The sequence below is a fragment of the Carica papaya genome, chromosome 8 (assembly GCF_054855325.1).
Source record: "Carica papaya isolate Zhongbai chromosome 8, ASM5485532v1, whole genome shotgun sequence".
Lineage (NCBI taxonomy): Eukaryota > Viridiplantae > Streptophyta > Magnoliopsida > Brassicales > Caricaceae > Carica > Carica papaya.
In genome coordinates this window covers 386,854-408,214 of record NC_142316.1, presented here as the reverse complement: position 1 = coordinate 408,214, position 21,361 = coordinate 386,854, and the positions used below count along the sequence as shown (strand labels likewise).

At 36.4% G+C, this 21,361-nt stretch overlaps 4 protein-coding genes and 1 pseudogene across 5 annotated transcripts; all 5 read right to left on the bottom strand.

The window, feature by feature from the left end:
• Positions 1 to 338: 338 nt before the first annotated feature.
• LOC110807548 (DHHC-type zinc finger family protein) lies at positions 339 to 4,893 on the bottom strand. Of its 2 annotated transcripts, XR_002538492.2 has the most exons (8): positions 4,468 to 4,893; positions 2,685 to 2,777; positions 2,502 to 2,603; positions 2,221 to 2,295; positions 2,044 to 2,142; positions 1,815 to 1,910; positions 684 to 1,094; positions 339 to 601 (listed from the first exon to the last, which is right to left on the bottom strand). XR_002538492.2 is itself a non-coding variant. In XM_022032695.2 (7 exons), the coding sequence occupies exons 1-7, from the start codon at positions 4,738 to 4,740 to the stop codon at positions 981 to 983; spliced, it is 852 nt and encodes a 283-aa protein (XP_021888387.2). In that variant the 5' UTR covers positions 4,741 to 4,893; the 3' UTR covers positions 339 to 980. The 2 variants fall into 2 exon arrangements, 1 of the variants encoding a protein (XP_021888387.2); XM_022032695.2 differs by having other exon boundaries at positions 339 to 1,094.
• Positions 4,894 to 10,267: 5,374 nt separating this feature from the next.
• On the bottom strand, positions 10,268 to 12,001 carry PCS1 (Eukaryotic aspartyl protease family protein). Its single transcript, XM_022032676.2, has 2 exons — positions 11,740 to 12,001; positions 10,268 to 11,625 (listed from the first exon to the last, which is right to left on the bottom strand). Exons 1-2 carry the CDS (start codon positions 11,914 to 11,916, stop codon positions 10,390 to 10,392), a joined length of 1,413 nt encoding a protein of 470 aa, XP_021888368.2. The 5' UTR covers positions 11,917 to 12,001; the 3' UTR covers positions 10,268 to 10,389.
• Positions 12,002 to 13,312: 1,311 nt separating this feature from the next.
• On the bottom strand, positions 13,313 to 14,008 carry LOC110807547 (uncharacterized). The gene is made up of 2 exons (XM_022032694.2): positions 13,723 to 14,008; positions 13,313 to 13,627 (listed from the first exon to the last, which is right to left on the bottom strand). Exons 1-2 carry the CDS (start codon positions 13,962 to 13,964, stop codon positions 13,489 to 13,491), a joined length of 381 nt encoding a protein of 126 aa, XP_021888386.1. The 5' UTR covers positions 13,965 to 14,008; the 3' UTR covers positions 13,313 to 13,488.
• Positions 14,009 to 15,190: 1,182 nt separating this feature from the next.
• LOC110807546 (E3 ubiquitin-protein ligase RDUF2 pseudogene) lies at positions 15,191 to 16,962 on the bottom strand (annotated as a pseudogene).
• Positions 16,963 to 17,948: 986 nt separating this feature from the next.
• Positions 17,949 to 20,837, bottom strand: LOC110807534 (protein LATERAL BRANCHING OXIDOREDUCTASE 1-like). Its single transcript, XM_088209709.1, has 4 exons — positions 20,355 to 20,837; positions 19,441 to 19,688; positions 19,004 to 19,364; positions 17,949 to 18,924 (listed from the first exon to the last, which is right to left on the bottom strand). The coding sequence occupies exons 1-4, from the start codon at positions 20,601 to 20,603 to the stop codon at positions 18,679 to 18,681; spliced, it is 1,104 nt and encodes a 367-aa protein (XP_088065835.1). The 5' UTR covers positions 20,604 to 20,837; the 3' UTR covers positions 17,949 to 18,678.
• Between the last annotated feature and the right edge of the window lie 524 nt (positions 20,838 to 21,361).

Here is a 21,361-nt window from a genome sequence, read left to right as displayed (position 1 = left end):
ATATCCCCTTATGAATTATCTATATATTTGGTTTGATATTAGATGTTTGTAAGTCTCCACCCCATATGGGATCTCCAACAATCCTAGCAATATACTGAAATTTCTCCTTTATAATTTACAAAGGAAGATCTCTCATGAACATTACCCTGAAATCCATCTCCTTTACATGCTTGTGTTTTAGTGATCTTGTTTAGGGATTTCGAGAAACATGATTCGAGAATGCCTTTTAATTCTCGAGGAATAAATCAGTACTAAACAATACTACAATGCTAATGTATTTAAGAAGCTAGATCTACACTGAATATCATACATCAAATACTATATCCACTGCTTCGGAGTTGGATCAGAAAAAAATTACTGAAGTTCTCTTAAAATGTATCCGAACCGTCCGTTCCGACATCAGCCGATGTTGTAACCGTTCATGATGATACATTTAAAGCTTTGAGGAAAGGAAGAAAAGAAAAAGAACAGGAAAATGTACACTTCATTTTTCACATTTTCAAGTTAAAACAGTTACCTCTTTTCTTTTCAAGTATCCTTCTTTTTTACATTTTTCATTGTGACCTGGGATTCTCCTGATCCCTCTTTGTACATGTATCAACTGCAAAAAATATCCAACAAACTAGGTACAGAAATGTCAAAATTTAAGGAGAAAAAAGAAAATAAAGAAACGGAAGACCCACCGGTATAGCATCCTCCTAACTGCTTCATCGGTTGATTTGCTATTGTTCCCTCTCACATAATTCCCCGGAAAATTTGCTTGCAGCAAACAGTTTCTTAAAGGCCTAAACATCCTGCAACAAATGAAGAAACAAAAGGTGTTTCCTTCTCTTGCTAAACTACCGTAGTGGAAGCCAGTGCAGTAAAAATTTAGAACACTTGGAATGGTACAGCCAGAGGTTATCACAAAAATCTGCTCTTTTGCAACCCAGACACTGATAACCACCGCAATGCCTCACATGAATATCGACACCAAGCCTTCATTTGGGGACAGATGAACCAGCAATACTATCGAAGGCTGTGCGAAAGCGGAGACCAAAACCAGTATGTCTTGATGTGGGGCATATCCAACATAGGATGTTTGGACCCAGCACCTGAAAGAAAGTCAAATGAAACCCTTTACTGCAACATAAATTTGTAAAAAAGCACATAAGAAAACAACTATTTGAATCTGAAACTGGAGAATGTTCAACCGGCATAGAGAAGATGGCAGCAAGAAACCTTAATTAGGTATAGGCAAAACAAGAAAGAAAGCCCAGAAGAAGAACCAACTAGAGTTTCCATAATAGTACTGATAAAATAGAACTGAGCCTAGGTCAGAACATATGTTAAAGAAACTAAGCCCTCCCACAGCATGGCATCATTGATCAACCAGAGTCTTGTACATAATTTGCTTTCCCTGTTCTGTCTCCACATTTGCAAACCCATAAAAGAAAGGCATAATATACAATTACAAAGCTAGGTGGTCATATAATATGTTGTTATCCGTGTAGAACCATGAACACAAGGAGATATCCACCCAGAAAGATTGTTACGACACACACAGGACATTTCCACCCATACCATCAGCTTTGTTACAAGGGCAGCCAAATCATTAAGGGAGAAAAAACAAGATTTTGCAACTCAAATGCTCACTGGTAACCTGCTAAATGATCGGGGCAGCTAGCAGTCATATGCTGATGAAAAACAGGCTTGCATAATCAAGAGAATAAAAGCAGGAGCTAATGCAACCTTACCAAGATAAATCTTTAACATTAACTACAGCATATTTGAGATCTGTTACCAAAGGAGGTAAGGAAAGACGTGGATCTTACTGTTGTCAGATTCTCATAGGCACCAATATCATATGGATGCTTATAGACCTGCCCGCCTTTCTCTGCAAGCCACATGGCCCTCACCCCTTCATGGTACTGCCAAATTCATGATTGACTTTAGAAATTGATTAAAACAATATAGTCCTATTACTTCAATATATATTTTTATATAGTCCTAATTCTAGAATGAAAGGACAATCAGCCTGATGTGGAAATAAAAATTAATAACCTCAATTGTTGTCTTGTTGTGCAAGATGAGATACACATGCCAGCCTAGAAGAACACTTAATGCAATGCTCAAGGGGACGAGCAAGAGTCCAGAAATGACCTGGAAATGGTAAAAATTATCAAAACATGAGGATGTTTAATTTTGATCAAACAAAAGTCAACCAGCCCCAATATTTACATATGCAGTTCTGAAAGAGTCCATCTGCTGCTCATCCTTTCCAGTATCAACAGTCAGACTGCCCAGAAGCAAAACCTGAGGGTTTAAACACAGAGAAGATGGTAAAGTCTTGAACTACCAGTTCAGGAGTATCCAGGTGGCCAAATAAAGTAAAACACCAACCAGCAGAAGTTTAAATTCTGCACTAACTTATATTTATTAGAACGGCTATGAAAAGGAAGCATGTACTGCAAATGGAAGTGCACACAGCACCGGCCACTAAAAAAAGATCGTAAACTTACCAGGGAGTAGATGCATGCAATCACCGCATACACAATAAAGACGAAGAAGACTTTATAGTTTGCATGGCCAACACAGTTATTTATCCAAATGCAATGATGGTCCTGACAACCAAGAGGCAGCACTTTAAAAATTACACATGACACTTAACATAAGGTGTGAATCATGACAGAGATCAACTATACCATTCTTAAAACACATCTTTTACAAACACGACAATGATGAGCACGGGGAGGTTTAAAGTGAGAACACTTTTGGCAAAACCTCAGGTCGCCTCCCTGCAGAGATATTAAAGAGATAAAGAATATTCAAAAAGCTACAATCAAGATTCATTATTAAGAAGATAGCAGATTTCTGAAATGCAGCTAAAAGAAAATAGCATGGTATTGACAAGAAATCAGAAGTCAGATGCCAATACTTTCACCTAGACACCTCACAGAACCTAACAGACAAATTTCGCTAATGCAAACAATGATATGTCTTATAAGCATGAACAATCAATATCAAGCATTTTAGAAGATATACGGAAGATTAGAGACAGAGAGATGCAAAAATAAAAAAATTCAGATTCCAGTATGGTAATGGAAGTTGTAGGTTCTGCAACTTTAACTGGAATTAAGAGCCTCTCTATTTCTATAGTTGAAGCTTAATGGCAATCAAGAACAGTTTCCATTTGATCTAGAAATGGATTTCAATGCAAACTTGCATGAGGACTTTATGCACTAACACAAAGCACAAGGTTAGCTATCCTAATCAACAAAATAAAACCTTTGATTTCTTCTCTTCCTACGTTAAGAAAACTAAAACAGAAAAGAAAATCACAATAGAAAAGATCAAAATTCTAGGCAAATAAAACCTTTCTGATTTCCTCTCTTCCAAATTTAAATGTCCAACTCAATGTGGCAATAGAAGAAATTAATAATGACATTGACTTTATGCTTTTAGGCAATAATTGGAAAAGAAGGAAGAAAATAACGAAGGGCGAAGATGACAAAAAGTCCAAAGTCCAAGAAAACATAACCAAAGTACTTGAATGAAGAACTACCATCCATTCAGCGTAAACAACAATAGAAGGTAGCATCTCATCCAATACAATAAAGAGTCAAAATAACGACTTTTCTCATGCTTGAGATGAATAATGCAAGTAAGAAACATGAAATTACGCTAAGCATAGCATAGATGAAGCGTTTCCAACAAAGAAAATGACAGATCCTCCCTGTGAATGAAGTGTTTCATCAAATGAGGTAGAAACGCCCCTTATAGTATCACATACCACTGACCTTCATTCCTGAGAGTACAAAAGTTGCACAATTTCAAAACCACTCCCTCTGATTACATATTTTAACCTTCATGAGTAAACTTATTCCAGTTTTTTTGACTAAAATTGGCCTGACTAGACAAGATTAATTTATTGACTCCAAACCATTCAACATGTTATTAGGTGTATCTCATTTCCTTTCAATTACCAAATTAGTTCATTTCCATCCAATTCAATCACAATCATACAAAGATAACCAAAAATTTAGAGCTAATGATTGATCTCCAAAACTGAGCTACAAGACAAAAATACATGCAACATCAGTTAATTTCTGGTCGATGGCCAGCTCACACAGAAGAAGGTCACCAGTGCAGCAATGAAGCTGTTCTCAACAGTTTTTCTTCAATGACGGTCTAACATCAAACTATGCATACAAATTCCATAAAAGAACATAAAAGAAAATCACCAAATAACTTCAATTAGTACAAAAAATGCACTCATAATCTTCTCTGAAACAGAGAAAAAGAAGAAAAAAGAGACATGCAGCACGGAGAAAATGCAAAGTTTGGAAACAAAATGAAGATCGTCCATAATGAAGCGACTTTTCATGACAATAAACACCACAAAAAGTTTCGAAACGTTGTCTTAAAAAGGAATAATACAAAAATTTCAGAGAATAGGTATAAAAAGAAAGTGTCATTAGCGGTTACCTTGCGCTTGATCTCATGGATAGGATTCTCCGAATCTTCAATATCCGGCATGTAAGTGGAGGGGACCCGGCCCGGATCCGTGTGCACGGAGACGACGTAGTTAGATACGCACATGAGGGCAACGGCGGTGAAAACGGCGGCGTTCATGATCCCAGGGGAAGACATGAGACCAAACCAGCGGTCTATGAAAATGAAGACCGTTGAGAAGTATATGAAGGCGATGGCCAAAACGACCACGGCTACAGGCAGAGAGAATTTGAAGGTTCGGTTCATCGTCTTCCAGAAAGTTCAGGTTCAGGAGGAAGGGAACAGTGGGATGGAGTCACCGGCGTTGAAACGACGGCGTCTCCCCGGGAGGCGAATTCTTTATTTTTCTCTCTCTTTTTTTTTTCTTTCCAATTTTCTCTTTCCGGTTTTTAAGGTTCTTTCGTTTCTTGTAAGAAATGGTAAAGTGTGAAGGCTGGTGACCGGCTACCGTTGTTTCCCATTCTACCCAAATGCTCTTTTTGATTTTCTCTCAAGCAAGTTAGAATTTTAATATTTGAAGTATGAGTTCAATTATAATTGAATTACATATTTTTTTTTTGAATTTATAAGATTATAAATTTGTTTGTGATTGAGTTATAAATCTTTTGTTATAATTTAGTTTTATTACGAATATACTTTTTTTAAAATATTTTTAATAAAATTATAAAAGAATTACTAATTTTACATCCGATAAAATAATCTACGTGCCTGCTGCAGCCATCGAGACCTTCCCCTGTAGGGGTTATCGATTCACTTGGTATTGGAAATGCCGTACTCAGACCATTCGGGAGCGGTTTGATAGGTGTGTGGTTACTAATGATTGGTTGGTTCGCTTTCCACAAGCACGACTAGTAAATTTGACAGCCCCGACGTCTGACCATTCTCCCATTCTATTGACATGTGTTGCTGAAACCAGCTCTTCAGGCCCTCAGCAATTTAGGTTTGAGAATGCTTGGTTATTGAACTCAGATATTGAAAGAGTTGTTAGGACATGGTGGATGGATGCTGAGTCGGAGCATATAATGCAGCGAATAACCACATTTGGCAAAGCTATCTAGAGTTGGGGTGGTGCGCATGGTGGAAGATTTAGGGAGCAGAAAAAGGAACTTTATCGTCAAATATTGGCTGCCAGAAAGCATAGTTCACCAGGCACCATGGAACAGCTTATACAATTGAATGAGGAGTTCTTAAGCCTTCTGGAACAGGAGGAGGCAGTATGGAAACAGAGGGTAAAGAAGTTTTGGTTGCAACATGATGACCGTAATTCTAAGTATTTTCATCGTCAGGATACAGTATGGAGAAGGGGCAACACTATAAGCATGCTTAGAGGGGAGGACGAGTTGTGGATCAGGGATAAACAGAAGATGCATGACCATGTGGTAATGTACTTTCGGACCTATTCTCAACACTATAGGGGAACTGTGATCAAGTTATGTACCTAATAGATAACAGAGTCTCGGACCAGATGAATGCAACTTTGTTTGCTTCGTTAACAATAGCAGAAATCAAGGTAGCTACTTTTCAAATGCACCCTGATGAATCTCCCAGGCCTGATGGTATGAATCCTTATTTCTATCAGAAGTTTTGGCATATTGTGGGTCCTGAGCTCATCTCCCATTGTTAGAACTGGTTTTCCCGAGGTGTTTTCCTTGAGCAGGCAAATGAGACCAATGTTATCCTTATTCTAAAGTCGAAAAATCCGAAAACGATTCGCAAACTTCGGCTGATCTCTCTGTGTAATGTTGTTTACAAGATTTATGCAAAAGTGTTGGCAAATCGACTGCATGGTATCATCCCAGCCATTATCTTTGAATCGCAGTCGACTTTTGTTCCTGGAAGGATGATGATGGATAATATTCTGTTAGCTTTTGAATTAATTCATAGTATGAAGATGGTTGGTCGATGAAAACGAGTTAACATGGCACTGAAAATTGATATTAGCAAGGCATATGATCACATTCAGTAGGATTACTTGGAAGCAATGTTGTTAAGGCTGAGGTTTGCAGAGAAATGGGTTCGGCTCCTGATGTAGTGCGTGTCGTCGGTTACATACCGAATTTGTCCAAATGGTGTTTCTCTAGGTCCAATTACTCCCAAACAGGGACTTCGTTAAGTGGATCCTCTTTCTCTCTATCTTTTCATTTTATGTGCGGAGAGCCTTTCGGAGCTCTTCCGGAGGGCAAAAGCTATGGTTGACCTACATGGGATGCAGGTGTGCCGATAGAGTCCTAACATTTTCCATATTTTTTTTGTAGATGATTTCGTGTTTTTCTTCAGGGAAAGTGTTGAGGAATGCAGGGTTGTGAGAGACCTTCTATTACAATATGAGCAGGCCTTGGGGCAGGCTATAAACTATCTAAAGTCAACCATTTTCTACAGTTCGAATACTCCTCAAAACCTCCGCGGTGGCCTGAACACAACACTAGGGGTTCATAAATGTATGGATCATGATAGGTACCTAGGTCTGCCTTTTCTGATGGGACGAAGTAAGAGAAGCATATTTAGTTTCCTTAAAACTGCTCTTAGTGCTCGTTTGAGCGGGTGGGATAACATGTTTCTCTCCAGGGCGGATAAGGAAGTTCTGCTTTGCTTGGTCGCGTAAGCACTGCTGACTTTTTGTATGGGCGTATTTCAGATCCATGTTTTGTTTTGTAACGAGCTCCAACGAATGATGAACAATTTCTGGTGGAGGAACAAAGCAAATGGTGGTAGGACCCTTCATTGGATGTCATGGGATGCATTGTGCAGAAGTAAGGCCGAGGGGGGAATGGGCTTTAAGTGGTTACATGAGTTCAACTTAGCTCTGCTAGCTAAATAATGTTGGCGGATTTACCAACATCAGGTGCTTTGGTCTCCCGAGTGCTTAAGGCCAAGTACTTTCCACAAGGTGATTTCTTACAAAGGGAACTAAGATCCAAACCAAGTTTCACATGACAGAGTTTATTTGCCACAATTGATGTGGTGCGGAATGGCTTGTAGTGGATTATAGGTACATGAAATGGAGTTAAAGTATTGGCTAATCCTTGGTTGCCGCGTTAAAATGATTTTTATGTCCGTAGTCTATGTTTAGAAGGATGAGAGGATTTGACAGTTAATGGGCTCCTACATGAGAATGGTCGGGGATGGAATAAGGAGCTTGTTAGGGGTTTATTTATGGATGAAGAGGCCAACATTATATTAAGTATACCATTGGGTGTTAAAAACAGGGAAGATATGGCCATATGGAGTCTTATAGAGGATGGAAAATTCTCAGTTAAATCGACATACCAATTGTTGATGGGAACTTATACACCTCAAGGGCAGGCAACATAGAGAGCTTGGAAGAGATTGTGGAGCTTACAACTGTCCCCGAAAGTGAGAAACTTTACATGGCATCTCATGAATGATATTCTCCCAGTGAAATCCAGGTTGCAGAGGAAAGGCATTGATATTCTGGCTGGTTGTTGTCGTTGTGGGCAAGTGGAGATCCCAAGTCATGTATTTTTCCATTATGTTAAGGCCATAGGTTGTTGGCAGGCATGGGGGTAGACTCAACTTCAAACAGTTCCAGATAATATGAGGGGTTGGATAGAATTGTTGTTTATTTCCCAGCTGACGAGTTATGTGGAGGAGTCTCTCTGTTTGTTATGGCGTCTATGGTATGAGCGAAACGAGGCTCAATGGTTAAGAAGAATTTTCGCGGATCATACACGGTTAGCCTGTTGCACAAATACCTTCAGGAGTGGAAACAGGCACATGACATGAGAATTGGTGGACTTGTCCTGGGTCAGAGCATGAGAATCGCACAAACCCATTGGTAGCCCCATCCCCCTTGTATTTGGAAGTGTAATATGGATGAAGTCGTTTTTAGTGATCTTGCAGAGGGTGGTTTTATAGAGATTATTCGAAACTTCGAGAGTATCATCATCAAGGCTTTCTCAAGGATGGATCTCGGGATGTTGTTATGCTTATTTGGCGGAACTATTGGGGTGCCGCTCTGTGCTCCAATTCATCTGTGCAAACTGCAAGGGTCCTGGCATTCTTGAAATGGATGCCCATAAAGTTGTATGAGCATCAGGGGCTGGTGAAGAGGATTGTTTCGAGTTTTCTTTCATCACAACAAATTGTCGAGATCTTTTAGCCAATAGGCTTGATATATCTATTAGTTGGGCCCATACGAATTCCAATGTACATGCGCACAGACTCGCGAGGGAGGCTCATTCCCATTTAGAATTTCATATATGGGAGGCCTTTGCCCTTGAGAGGACTGTAATGGATTTTTAATGAATGATAATGTGACCATTTTTTTTAAAAAAAATCAATAAAATTAAATTACAATTCATTATGTTACAATTAATTAATATATTTGTTGGAAATAGTAATGATACAGACAAATTAACTACATCATATTAAAAATGTTAAGTTAAAAATTGTGTAATTTTTGACATGATTTGCCTAAAACACATCTTCAAACACAACCAAGATTTAAATGCATCATCTCTACGGTTTGGAAAGTAATCCACTGAATTATCTCATAACATACAAGACACTTAAGGTATTCCCCTTTGTGCTCAGAGATGTGATTATACAGAATCGTATTTATTAACATATTAAATAAAAATAAACTTTCGTACTACAAATATAACTGAAAAGAGCTTTGTCAATAAAGTATTCTGAATGATAAAATTGGTCTGAATGGAAGTAAAGAATGTGATGTGATGATTTCTTCACCATGCAGAATTCTTTTTACTTATGCAATAAAAAAATTATAATGTAATGATCCATTCATCATATAAAATGTTTTGCTTAAAACAGAAAATACGACAAAATTCTGTCACTCACTTATTACATTTATTACGACTTTGTGAGCAGAAAAAATGAATCTTGAGTAAAAAGTTTTTACCTTTACTCTCGAGCACAAATTTTAGCCTTCCTAGTTTTTCATTTAATTTTTAAAGAAGAAAAACTTTCACTCAACTGGTTTATCTATTCTTCACAAGAAAAAGTTTGTACTCATCTTGTCTATCTATTGTACAAGATAAAATCTATTGTAAATATCTGAATGTATATCTTTTAGGTGTTACAAGAAAGGACGTAGGGAATCATTGAGGTAGGGAGTTCAACCTTTGTGAAAAGAGAACTTTTGAGAAAGAGTCAAGAACTCTCGTGTAAGAGAAAGAAACCTTCTGTAAAAGAGATATGAAACTCTTATAAAAAAGCGTATGAAATTCTTGTAAAAGGGAATTAGAAGCTCTTGCGAAATAGTAAAAAAAATATTGTAAGAGAGAAAGAAACTCTGTGTAAGAGGAGGAATCACTTGTGAAAGTGAGATAGACACTACAGACTAACATTTGTAAAAAAAAACTTATTAAAGTTTAACGAAATACTCAAGCAATAACGTAGAAGAAAATATAGGTGCACGTGGGTAGTCGAACCTCTATAGAAATTGCATTTGCAAAACACTTAACTCTTTTAATTTCATTGCATTTTTAAGTTTTTATTTACTTGACTGGTAGCTCTCGGTCGTTAGAGTTGCATTTATTATTATAGAGCATATTATCAAGTTAATTCTCGATATTTGACACTTACTATAATTTGATCTATAATACATTAAATTATACTAAAATATATATATTTAAAATGTAACGAGCGTTTAAATTACCTTTCATTACACTTTTTACTTTTTTTAATTACCTTTCATTAATTTTGCTCTTTATCTTAATTCGTTTAGTTTCTCATTAACTAATGGCCGTCCGATCATGTGGGCCACCACCGTTACTTACACCACTACAAATTCACGATCTAAATGGCCTTGAATTATTATTATTACTTAGTGTAGATGATCTCACGTGGGATGTTTGCAAGCCAAAACAAATCAAGCCGTCCGTTAGTACGACCTCGACTTAATCACACGGCTTAAAGTCCCATCTCAAATCTCTGTCCAGCCAAATCACACCGTACTTGGGCCAGACCGATCCTTGATCTCTCCAGATCAAACTCCATCCACACATTCTGTTGATGGTGATGGCCAATCACGTACGCCTCCACACCTAACAGATCGGAGTTTCCAAATGTGAAGCAAAACACAGAATCATTTCCCATTACTTGACCCGCTACCCGATACAAAACCCGGTCGCCCGATACGATCATTTCGGCTCCTTCAAACACCAAAGTCACGGGAGGTAACCGGGGAAGAATCGGTTGATTCAATGGAACGAGATAACATAAATCCATGGCACCTTGAAACACAAAGTTTTCATCCTCTAAAACCCTTAGAACCCCACTGGTTTGATTCAAGAACTCGGATTTCAAAGCAGTGTAGACCGGACCGAGTAGGAAGGTGAACTGGGTTCCTGAATCGATCATGGTTTGACCCGCTCCGGTATGGTCTGGTACGAGTACAGATTTCGGTAATGGAAGGAGCTTGTCGGAGACTTTGATTCCTTGGAGCTGAACTGTGTAAGCGACCCGATCGAAGTACGGCAATGGGGTTGATATTTGGATTAATGGAGTGTAATTTAATGGGAGGAGCCGCGTGAAATTTGCATCGCCGAGCAGTAAAAGACCAGACAAATCGGTACCGGAGATGCAGTACGAAAATTTCTGGAAACCCATTTGAGAAATGAAGGACAATGATCCACGATTCATACCCATTAGACCTGCACTGACTGAGTCTTGATCCGAGTTTGAGTTGGAGACCGAGTCCATGCACCCGAAAACCAAACCCGAAATACCAGAGCTCCCGGTTTGGAAAACATCGGAAGCGAGATTTCCTTCGGAGGACGAGGCGTCGGCGTAAGAAAGAACGGCGTGGCAGAGATTATCAGAGTCGCAGGAAGTGGGAATGGAGAAGTCCCGGGTACGGTTGGTGCAGATGGAGGAGGAGCAGGGGATTGGGGAGTAGGAAGATGATCGAGTCGGGTCGAAAATAGTTGGGTGATTTCCGGTTTTGTTGCAGGGAAGCCAAGAGAGCTCGCTGCCGGTGTCGAGAACCATGGAGACATTCTGTGGAGGAGTTCCGACGGTGAGAGACACTGTGAGGCTGACGTTATGGCGAAAGCTGAGCTTGTTTGGGGATCTGGGTACGGATCCAGATGGGATTAGCTGGGTTTTCAGCGGGAAGATCAGAGTCTCGAAGACAGCGAAGCTTGCCTGTATTTCAAACAAGAGAAGCAGAGAATGATAACAAAGTGATTTGGGAAATCTGAATGAGATAAAACGGCACAGAAGAAGATGAAGCTTCATGGAACTAATATATATATATACAGAAGAAGTGCAGAGAGAAACGACTGAGAGTTTTCTTCTTCTATATTTCTCTGGAGCTGAAACGAGTTGATTTGAACAGAGAAATTTCGAGTGCGGGTGTGGGTTTTCCGGCGACAAAGATTGAAGAATCTCACTGTAAAAAAATCTCTGAACTCCGCGCCAAGAAACTTCCTGCATCGATCTAATTGATTTTCTTTTTCTTTTTCTCTCAAGAGAATCAGATCTACATCCAGAATCAATGCATGGCGTTGTCGGTTTTTGGACATACGGAACACACGTTAACAACCACCTTCAATTTCTTCTTCTTTTTGCTTATTTCTATTTTCATACCTCAACTTTTGACATTTTACAAAATTGCCCACTTTTTTTTAAAGATTTTTATTTCTCTTTGTTGTTTCTAACAAAATTATTTTGTTTAACGTATTCTTATATATACTAAAAAATAACCCGTAAAAAATTTTGTAAAAAAATTCATTTAACGTAATCACTGTGAATGAGAACTACTTTCACACTAAAAAGTAAAATAAGATTCTTGAAATAAGAAAATTGTTCGATATCATTAGCACGAACATAAATAACTTCATTAGGAGCTAATATTTCTTAAGCTTTTACTACTAGTTCGAAAAAGTTTTTTTTTGTTTTTAATCTTCTGACACGAGAAGTGTTAGTTCAACATTTACTTTTTACCGAAGATTTTATACTTTCCTAAAATGATTAACGTTGAAGTGACAACAATTATTATATATGCAATAATTATTGAGATAGTTTTTAGCATAATGGAAGTAAAACCTTACTGCAATACGTTATTTATATTTGTATAGATTATATGATAAATTATAGCACAAAGTTTATTAGATTCCACATAGAGTTAAAGCTAATATGTTATGAAAATGACTGTAACATGAGAATCTGATCAATGTGATATGATAAGAAAATTTGATATTATTTTTTTTTTATGTAGTATAAAAATGACGAACTGGAAGATAGAAAATGGATTTTATTATTAAGTAATATAAATTGAATGACGTTTTAACTTCTCCCGAATAGTTTAGAATAGAAAAAATTCAACTAAAAGATATAAAAAAATATATACGTAGATAGATTAAGATAAAAAATATATACAAAAGTATACTTAACGAAGTAGGTTAAAGAAAATAGAAAATTTTATTCTAAATTTAAATATTAAATTACATGGTGCTCGAGTATTTTAATATTATAACATTTTTATTGTTTATTTTAAGCATAAATTCTACGATGAAATAGCATCGTATCATTAGAATTCGATGCTTTTGTTATTGTATAGATTAATTTTTTAATCGTGATTACTATAATATGATGTGATTAACTTTATTATAATTGTTCATCTGCAACCGAGCAACCAAATAATCTTATCGAAATCGGGTTATAGATATTAATTATATTGCCCGACTTCAAACTGATCTCTATCAATGATTGAATCTTTCTTAAAAATAGTCTCCTTCGATGAAAATCCGAAAACGAAAGGAAATCCTTTCGATGTCCAGCAGAAGCAGAATATCACTACTACCAAATTCTATCTTTGACAAAAGAGAAAAGCACGTCGAAACTGATTATAACTATGCATTCGAGGAATTAAGACATGTTTGACAAGCATCCGGAGATTTATACAAGCAAAAGAAGAAAGAAACTGAGGTGTATGCAGAGGAGAATACAAATTTTACATCAGATGAGTTTGTTTATGCCTAATAATTGACAACAACAGAGAGGAGTTTATTTGTCGATTTGGTTTAGTTTTCCGAGGCCGTTGCAACGGGGACAAACTATTTGAGCCTGGTCCTTACGAGCTGCATTTGCCCTCAAGGCTGCTCCGGATTTCCGAACAAACCCAGCTCCATCGCATTCTGGACATCTGCCGTGGACCATCATACAACCAGATATTTGTTGGATGGGACTAAAATTGAATCAACACAGGAAGAGCAGAAATAAGGGAAATGTTAGACTTACAGGTCCTTGCGGGAGAAGAGGACTGGAAAGGCAGTTCCGAGCAAGGCAACAGTAGCAGCACCGGCAAGCAGATAGGTTGTACTATCGGCTGATAAATCTCCAACAGCTGCTACAACTGTACAATATCTCTTCTTTCTCGCCTGCTTCACATTCAATCTGGGAACTGATTGTGGTCCATGGAATCCTGCTACTGCTGATTGCTTCCAAGTATTCACACCACACAAAGTATGCAAAGAAGCCATTGATGGTATCACGTTCAGATCTGCAATTTGTTATGCAAAGAAAATTACATATATATATATATATATATATCACAAACTATATGAATGGATAAGGCAACGTAGGGACTCAAGAATCCTGTGGATGTCATGGATAAGAGTGGTCCCAACAAGACAACATGACTTATCCAACAAAGCTAATTTTTATAAACTCAAAGTCAATATATCTTACATTTCTTTCTTCTGTGCTAGTACCAACTTGCGGTTCGAACTATATAATCATCTGGGATTTTGAAAGCACTTGTAGATACAAGCTTTTTTTCTGCTTCAACATTTATCCGAAAATCCAAGACAGCAATTAAGGTATCTCGACTGAGCAAACTAAACATCAAAACTCGATATCAAAAACTTCAAGGTAAAGACCATGATATACATACATATCATGTATACATGGAGGAGAAATGGATGAACATGATAGTGGTTACAATTACTGTAATCCAACACCATAGGACACAACCAAAGGTCATTACAAATTCCAGGTAACATTCTCACCATAATAGTTTAACCACCTTGGCCACAGAACTCTTCTGCAAACAGTATATCACAAGTATCTTTTTTACGGATCCATATCATGCAAAAACGAATATAGATCCATAAAAAGATTATGAAATGTTTATCATCATATCTTTTTCATAAACAAGGACCTTAGAAGTTGTCTCTCTGGAAGAATATGTAGTGAGCTGTATCAAATATATGCTCCATTTGCACAGAATTTTCTAGGACAATAAAGATGATTAGAGCATGTAAAATAGTCATGGTTCAACCAATCAGTAAATTAAACAGATAAGCCAAAAGGGAATTCCAAAAGGCTTCTGAATTTCTCCTCCTTCTACAGTACTAGAGTAACTTCACAAATTCCAAATGGGATTGCTCAAACTTTCCACTGAAAACCCTTTAAAACACAGAAAACCAAATATATGCAGATAACAATCATCACCCTCTATAAATGTTACAAGCTCTCTATTATTAGCATTAACGACTGCGGCCCCATATTCCCATTCCAAGTTACGCAGACGATGAATAATTGGATAATCATTTTAAGTTTACAAACCATCCACACGCTACCTAAAATTCAAAAGAGACAACGACTGAACATGGTAGAACACAGTATTGAGCTATTGAAATTACAACTCGAGTACACCAGAAAGAAACACAACAATCATAGATGCCGACGAACAGAGTCTATGCCATTAAATAAACTCAAAATTTGCATTAACTATGGATTACCAAAATGGTAAGTGCTACCAAAAAGTTACAGTAAAATAAAGCAAGCATGAAACATGTAATTAATACAAAAATCAAAACTTGAATTCGTTTGAGTCTAAATTAAGAAAATGACCAATTCCACACGTGGAGTTGTACCTCAACTTCTAAAGCGCAGAGCTTTCCTCTTCATTAACATCGTCTAGGTCAACTTCTTCCATATCCATAACTACCAGCAAAACAAAATTTGTCTTGGACAGAAATGAAACTCAGTGGTTGCTCACTTCTTCCTCAAAGTATTATTATATACAGTAACTGAATCATAAAATTTACAAATGTTCGTTTTTTTCCCTTTCTTCAGAGGAAGACAAAAACAATTATAATATCAGCAGAAGACCCTAAATAACCAAAAATACTACATAAAACATTCAATATCTGTCATCATCCACATTCCAAGCTTCACTCCGCCTCCTAGATGATCTGCCAAAAATGGAAATTGATCGACTTCTTCTCGATGAACCGAATTCAGAAGGCGAATGAGAAGCTGAACTTCTCCCAAGCCTCCCAAAGAATGAAAAGAAACTGCGAAAGGCACGCCTTAATCCACCATTGTTTCGCGATCTTCCCCCGCTTGGCACCCAAGAAATCCTCCTGGGAGCACCAGGAGTGTTGAACCCACCATCCATTTCTGTAAAAACAACGGGCAACTCCCTCTCCCCTGCTCTTCTTCCCCCACTAAACCTCCCCACGGCGTACCCACCACCAGGTAGCCTCCATATTGTCAGCCCGACCGTCTCCTCATCTCTAACCCCATCATCGGATTCTCCCACGTTCCTGCCATTTCTATTCACATCTGTAGGCAACTCATGGCGGCAAACTGGACAAGAGTTCCGAAGAGAGAGCCACGGGAGAATGCAATCCGAATGGTAAACATGCTTACATGGCATTTCCCGCGCCTCTGTATCTAGCTCAAAGGGCTCCTTGCAGACTGCACAATACGACTCCGTCGACACATGACTCTGAAGAATCTTGATCATTGGCATGGACTCTATTGCAGCCTTGGAAGCCGGTGGGTGCTCGAATCTGCTGACTCCATTGACCTCTAATTGAGTTAACTGATCAAGGAGTCGGTCAAACCCAGAACCCATCAAGAACTCTGACATGCTGGATGGTAAAGGCCGCAGACCCGACCCGATTCCATCATCGTAGTAAAGCTCAAAATTTCCTCTTTCTCCGGCTGTTCCGTCATTTCCGCCGCCGTTATCACCGGTAGAGCCCCGAAGCACGATTACAGGATTGAAAGGTGAGCGGTCTCCGCCTGCCCTTCGTGTTCTTCGAAATCTTGGGCTCGGGATTGGACTCAGACCGGGGCTCGGGTCCTGGTTCGGGACGTACATTGCGTCGGCGGCTGGAAGTCGGTGGTGAAGAGGAGATCGAGACGGAGTTTCGATTTCCTCAACGAATCCAGCCCCGCAGTTGGGACAGAGGATGGATTCTCTGGGTCGGACTCGGATCCGGATGAACCGGTTACATCTGTAGCACCAATAAGATGGCCTTATCGACTCCATCGGTTGAGTTAAACGAAAAAGAAGACCCCCCACCGAAAAATTCTCTCCTAATTCCGTCGATTTACGAGAAGATGGAACGGAGAAATCAGTGAAAAAGGAAAACCCTAATTAGACTGAACGGGAACTGGTGAGAGAGAATCGGAGAGACGACAGAGAAAAGTAAGAGCGCACGAAAGTAAGAAGGAAGCAGGAACGGGGAATTTATAAGGGCGTAAATCGTGGAAACCTCAAACGGGGAAAGCGCGTGAGGTTTCTCAAGCGTGGTTGCTACGCTTTAATTAAATTAAAAGAAACAAAGAATTGTTTATTAAAACTTAATTAGAATAAGTTATTGAAATTTTGTTAAAATATTAATCATATATATATATGCATATATACATATATATATGTGTATGTATGAAGTAATCATGAGGACATATATGCAATGGTTTGAAAATTTTCAAGTTTGTCAATTTAAAATTTTCTTTTGAAAAAAGAAAAAACTTCTAGATGTAAGCAAATTTAATATTAAAAAAAAAGTCAAATAAGTTTACATATATGTATATGTATATATATATATATCTATATCTATATCTTAATTGACTAAAAATTTCATGATGATGGCTTCATGACTCCTTAATAATCAAAGAGGGTTTATCCCTAGTAATTATATTCTTCGTTATGAAATATTATCTTTTCATTTTATTATTACTTTATATATGTTTATATAGTACGACCATTTTCGTTATCAAATATATCTTACTTATATTAAACGCACCCATGTTTTAGTAACATATTTTAGTAAATTATTTTTTTGACTCGTAAAATAAAAATAAAAAATAAAACTCTTTAATAGATACAAATAACTTGTGATTTTGAGTAAATTCTTCTTTTCTTTCTTTTAGAGTTCTAGTTTTCGTTATAAATATTTTCAATAAGCACTTGAATTTATACTTTTCTTACATATATGCGCGCGTGCGCGTGTGTATATATATATATAATCTAAGAGAATTAAGATGAAAAGAATTAGTAGTAATTTTATTTAATAATTTTAAATTGATTCTTTTAGTGTTTAGAGGAAGAAGAAGTTTGTCTTCTCCTAATAAGTGGATAAATATGTTTGACCTTAATGGATGCTTAAATAAAAATATATTTAGATTACAGTAATAATAATATTACCATATGTAACGTGATCGATTTGTAAAAAACACTGTTACTACTATAATAATTTTTATTCACACACGGAAGCTTTCACATATTTGGCTTATTTAGGTGATTTTAAGTTGTAATTTTTCATACAGTACTATGAGTTGCTAAGTAAACTGAATCATAAATGATGATTTTTGGCTTACAAGTTATCTCGTGAATTGGTCTTTCACATGTACAAATTGAAGGAGACTCCCAACAAGTGGTTAATCTCGTGAGATGACAATCAACTCACTATTTGAAATGAGTTTACTACTAGATGAATTTATTTTTTTTTATGTGATGGATTTAAATATTGAAGTTTACACTTGGTAGCTCATGCTTTGACACACGTAACTTAAGAATCTTGATGGATACTATGTTGTACATGAACCTCCTTTATTTTTTAGTTCCTTTATCGGTGTAGAATATTACTCCTGCATTGATGTGGATGATATTTCATTTTTTTTCCTATAAGTATTTGTTAAATGTCTAAATAGCTACAAACCATAGCATTTGATCGAGCAATTAGTTGTTGGACGTCTCCGTAGAAATAATATAAATTTGAACCTTATTACATGAAACAACACAATCCTGAAACCACTATAAGGAAAGAATATCGTATCGATCTACCAGAGAATACAAAAAGAGATAAAACTATTTTATCTGAAAAGTAGAAGTGAAATAACCATTTTACTTAAAATATCCAACAATAATATAGATTATGTTAATAAATATATGAGTCAATATTTTGCCATGTCAACGTGTGCTTTTCCCTCCATCTTTCTTTTCATTGAACTCCTTAAATATTCTCCATACTTGACTCTCTTGTAAATCTTAATAGGTCGTTGTGGATTTATCATGTGATCTAATGGTTCAATATCTACATCATCATGCGGTAACAAGAATGATGCATAAGATATTCTTGTAATCTTCTCATTTGTAATAGCTCTATGTTCAACGCTTTTGTATTTGCCATTACTCCATATCTATAGTAAATGATCATCGATATGAACCCATTGCCCAATGTTTTTAAACCAATACTGTAATTGAGATTATTAATTATATATATATATATATATATATATATATATATATATTTACCTCAAGCACATCTCCAACATTAACAACTAGAGCATTTGGAATTGGGTTTACTGAAACCCAATTTTCATTATGTCGAATCTGCAAACCAGCTACATCATCATCTTGCATGAGTATGGTTATGGTGCTAGTATCAGAGTGAGGACTTATCCCCAACACTTGATCTGGTATGGAACAGGTAGGATAATAGTTGATACGTAAAGCTTGTACTAATTTTTTATGCATTCCAAGGATAACATCTTGTTTCATTCCCATTATCAATGAGAATGAAACTAATAGTTGTTCAGCTACTTTTCTTATTCCATTGGAGTATGATTCGATAATTTCTCTGCATGCATGCATGTAAACATGTTAAGTTGATTATTATATGTTTAAAAGTAATTGATAACTAACAAGTTAATTACTTGAATCCGTCTGGTTTAACTGGCCAAAATTGAATCTTGCGATAGTTAGTTGGATGGACGAGTAGCATGAGTGCATCGGACCAGTCTAGTAGTTGTTCGTCTGAAACAACATAAGCATGTCCATATCCATGTATATCATTTAAGGGCATCGAATACTTTTCTTTTTCTTTAATCGGGAGTTCAAAAAACTCAGTTGAAAGCTTTTTCATACTGTTTAGTATATCTTCTGCTACTCCATGATTCACCACCTGCATGCATTTACCAAATTAATTGAAGTATTAACTCCATGATTCGATGAGACTTATAAGAAACTAGACTCTCAAACCAACTCGAGAGATCCTGATAAATACTTGTGAGTTGGATAGAAAACTCTAACAAACTAGTTTAAGCTTAACATAGATGATTTGTTGGAGGTCACTCTGGCAACGTAATTATTGGCATGTTCATATGGAACAACTAGAACGAATATATTATTGTCTTATAAAAGTGAAATTCATGGTGTTTTAAAAGTTCTATAGCTCGTTTTGAAAAAATGAACTAAAAATTTATTGTTGAAGTAAATTCTCAACAGTAGATAGTTAGATAAACTTTTTTAAGTGCACATACTAAGTCTTAGATTCATTTTTTTTTTGTCTCCTTAGATTTGAGAAATTTAAATATTTTATATATATAAGAAATGTAAAACATATTTTGTGAATTTCTCCGTCATTAGACTTATCACTCTCAATCTATTGGTATTATCAAACTCGATTTGTCTCCAAAAGAATTGGATCAATATATAACTTAAACAATTAGAATTCTATCGAGTATCAGTTAATTAGAAACTAATTTTGTATATTATTTTATCTTTACAATAAAAAATTACTTATTACATAAAAATAGATGAATTGTTTATCATAGAAAAAATTAAATACCTGAAAAAAGCCCCAAGATTGTGAAGCCAAATCAAGTTTACTAAGCTCTTCGTTATCTCCAATCGCAAGCAAAGATAGGTCGATGATAGGAATTTGAGAAGAAAGATGAGATGGTTTAGAAAGTTTAGGTCTATCTTCTTCGCTTCTTATATATCTTTGGGGAACATGAAGAGGGTCTCTTCTTACCATTTCTTGAACATTTAGAACTGCTATAGATGGTGCATAAGTTGGCGCCTCTTCCATCTCCATCTTCGTTACACTTGCTTAATTATAATTATAATCTACGTATACATATAACTATTTATATACTTCAATGGCTTCCCTCATTTCTCATTACATTTTATTGGTTAGTGGAAGGGAATCTTCCTTCATCACCCAACTCATGATTCCCTTTTGAGAATTTCCTTATAGGCCTCGGTTTCAATCTCCTATTTGTCATAGAACGAGAACTTGTTTCTATACATATATATACACAATATATAATACATGTTCAAACAGGATGTGTTTGTCGAGTTTGCATTGGAATTGGAGTTACCAAAGAGTTACAACTCGCTCATTGTTTTACATGTAGGACTATACTAGAAATAGACATAATATTTTTTTTAGAACATATATTTACATTGCTTTTTTAAAAATAAAATTATAGTATAAACTTTTTTATAACTTAAATGTTGTGAATCGATAAGATCGAAGAAACTATAAGTACAAGGAAAGAAGGTGATAGAAAATTGTTCTATCATAGTTACACATCCCATTATTTCTACTATATGGGTAAATAGAGTAATGAAATTTTGGATGTGTCAAAGAAGAAAAAAAAATTGAAATGATCTTCAAATGCATATATACATATATATATATATATATATATGAACTTTGCAGCCTGTATATCTTATATAAACCAAGTATAGATTCAGTATTGAGTGAGATTAATCATTTTTAACAATCTTGAAAGAAGACCATTAGAATCATACAATTAGTAGTCCTCCTACACTTACACAGAAAACCAA

What these genes read in the sequence shown, in the direction of transcription:
- LOC110807548 (XM_022032695.2), bottom strand. Translation starts at nt 4,740, where the DNA reads ATGAACCGAACCTTCAAATTCTCTCTGCCTGTAGCCGTGGTCGTTTTG. An exon ending in ACTCTTTCAGAACTGCATAT is followed by an intron (nt 2,143 to 2,220) that starts GTAAATATTGGG and finishes TACCATTTCCAG; the next exon opens with GTCATTTCTGGACTCTTGCT. An exon ending in CCTATGAGAATCTGACAACA is followed by an intron (nt 1,095 to 1,814) that starts GTAAGATCCACG and finishes ACTTTCTTTCAG; the next exon opens with GTGCTGGGTCCAAACATCCT.
- PCS1 (XM_022032676.2), bottom strand. Translation starts at nt 11,916, where the DNA reads ATGCAGGAAGTTTCTTGGCGCGGAGTTCAGAGATTTTTTTACAGTGAG. An exon ending in TTTCTCTCTGCACTTCTTCT is followed by an intron (nt 11,626 to 11,739) that starts GTATATATATAT and finishes TTTGAAATACAG; the next exon opens with GCAAGCTTCGCTGTCTTCGA.
- LOC110807547 (XM_022032694.2), bottom strand. Translation starts at nt 13,964, where the DNA reads ATGGCTTCTTTGCATACTTTGTGTGGTGTGAATACTTGGAAGCAATCA. An exon ending in CTCTTCTCCCGCAAGGACCT is followed by an intron (nt 13,628 to 13,722) that starts GTAAGTCTAACA and finishes GGTCCACGGCAG; the next exon opens with ATGTCCAGAATGCGATGGAG.
- LOC110807534 (XM_088209709.1), bottom strand. Translation starts at nt 20,603, where the DNA reads ATGGAGATGGAAGAGGCGCCAACTTATGCACCATCTATAGCAGTTCTA. An exon ending in AATCTTGGGGCTTTTTTCAG is followed by an intron (nt 19,689 to 20,354) that starts GTATTTAATTTT and finishes AAATGCATGCAG; the next exon opens with GTGGTGAATCATGGAGTAGC. An exon ending in ATATATATATATATATATAT is followed by an intron (nt 18,925 to 19,003) that starts ATATAATTAATA and finishes CATTTACTATAG; the next exon opens with ATATGGAGTAATGGCAAATA.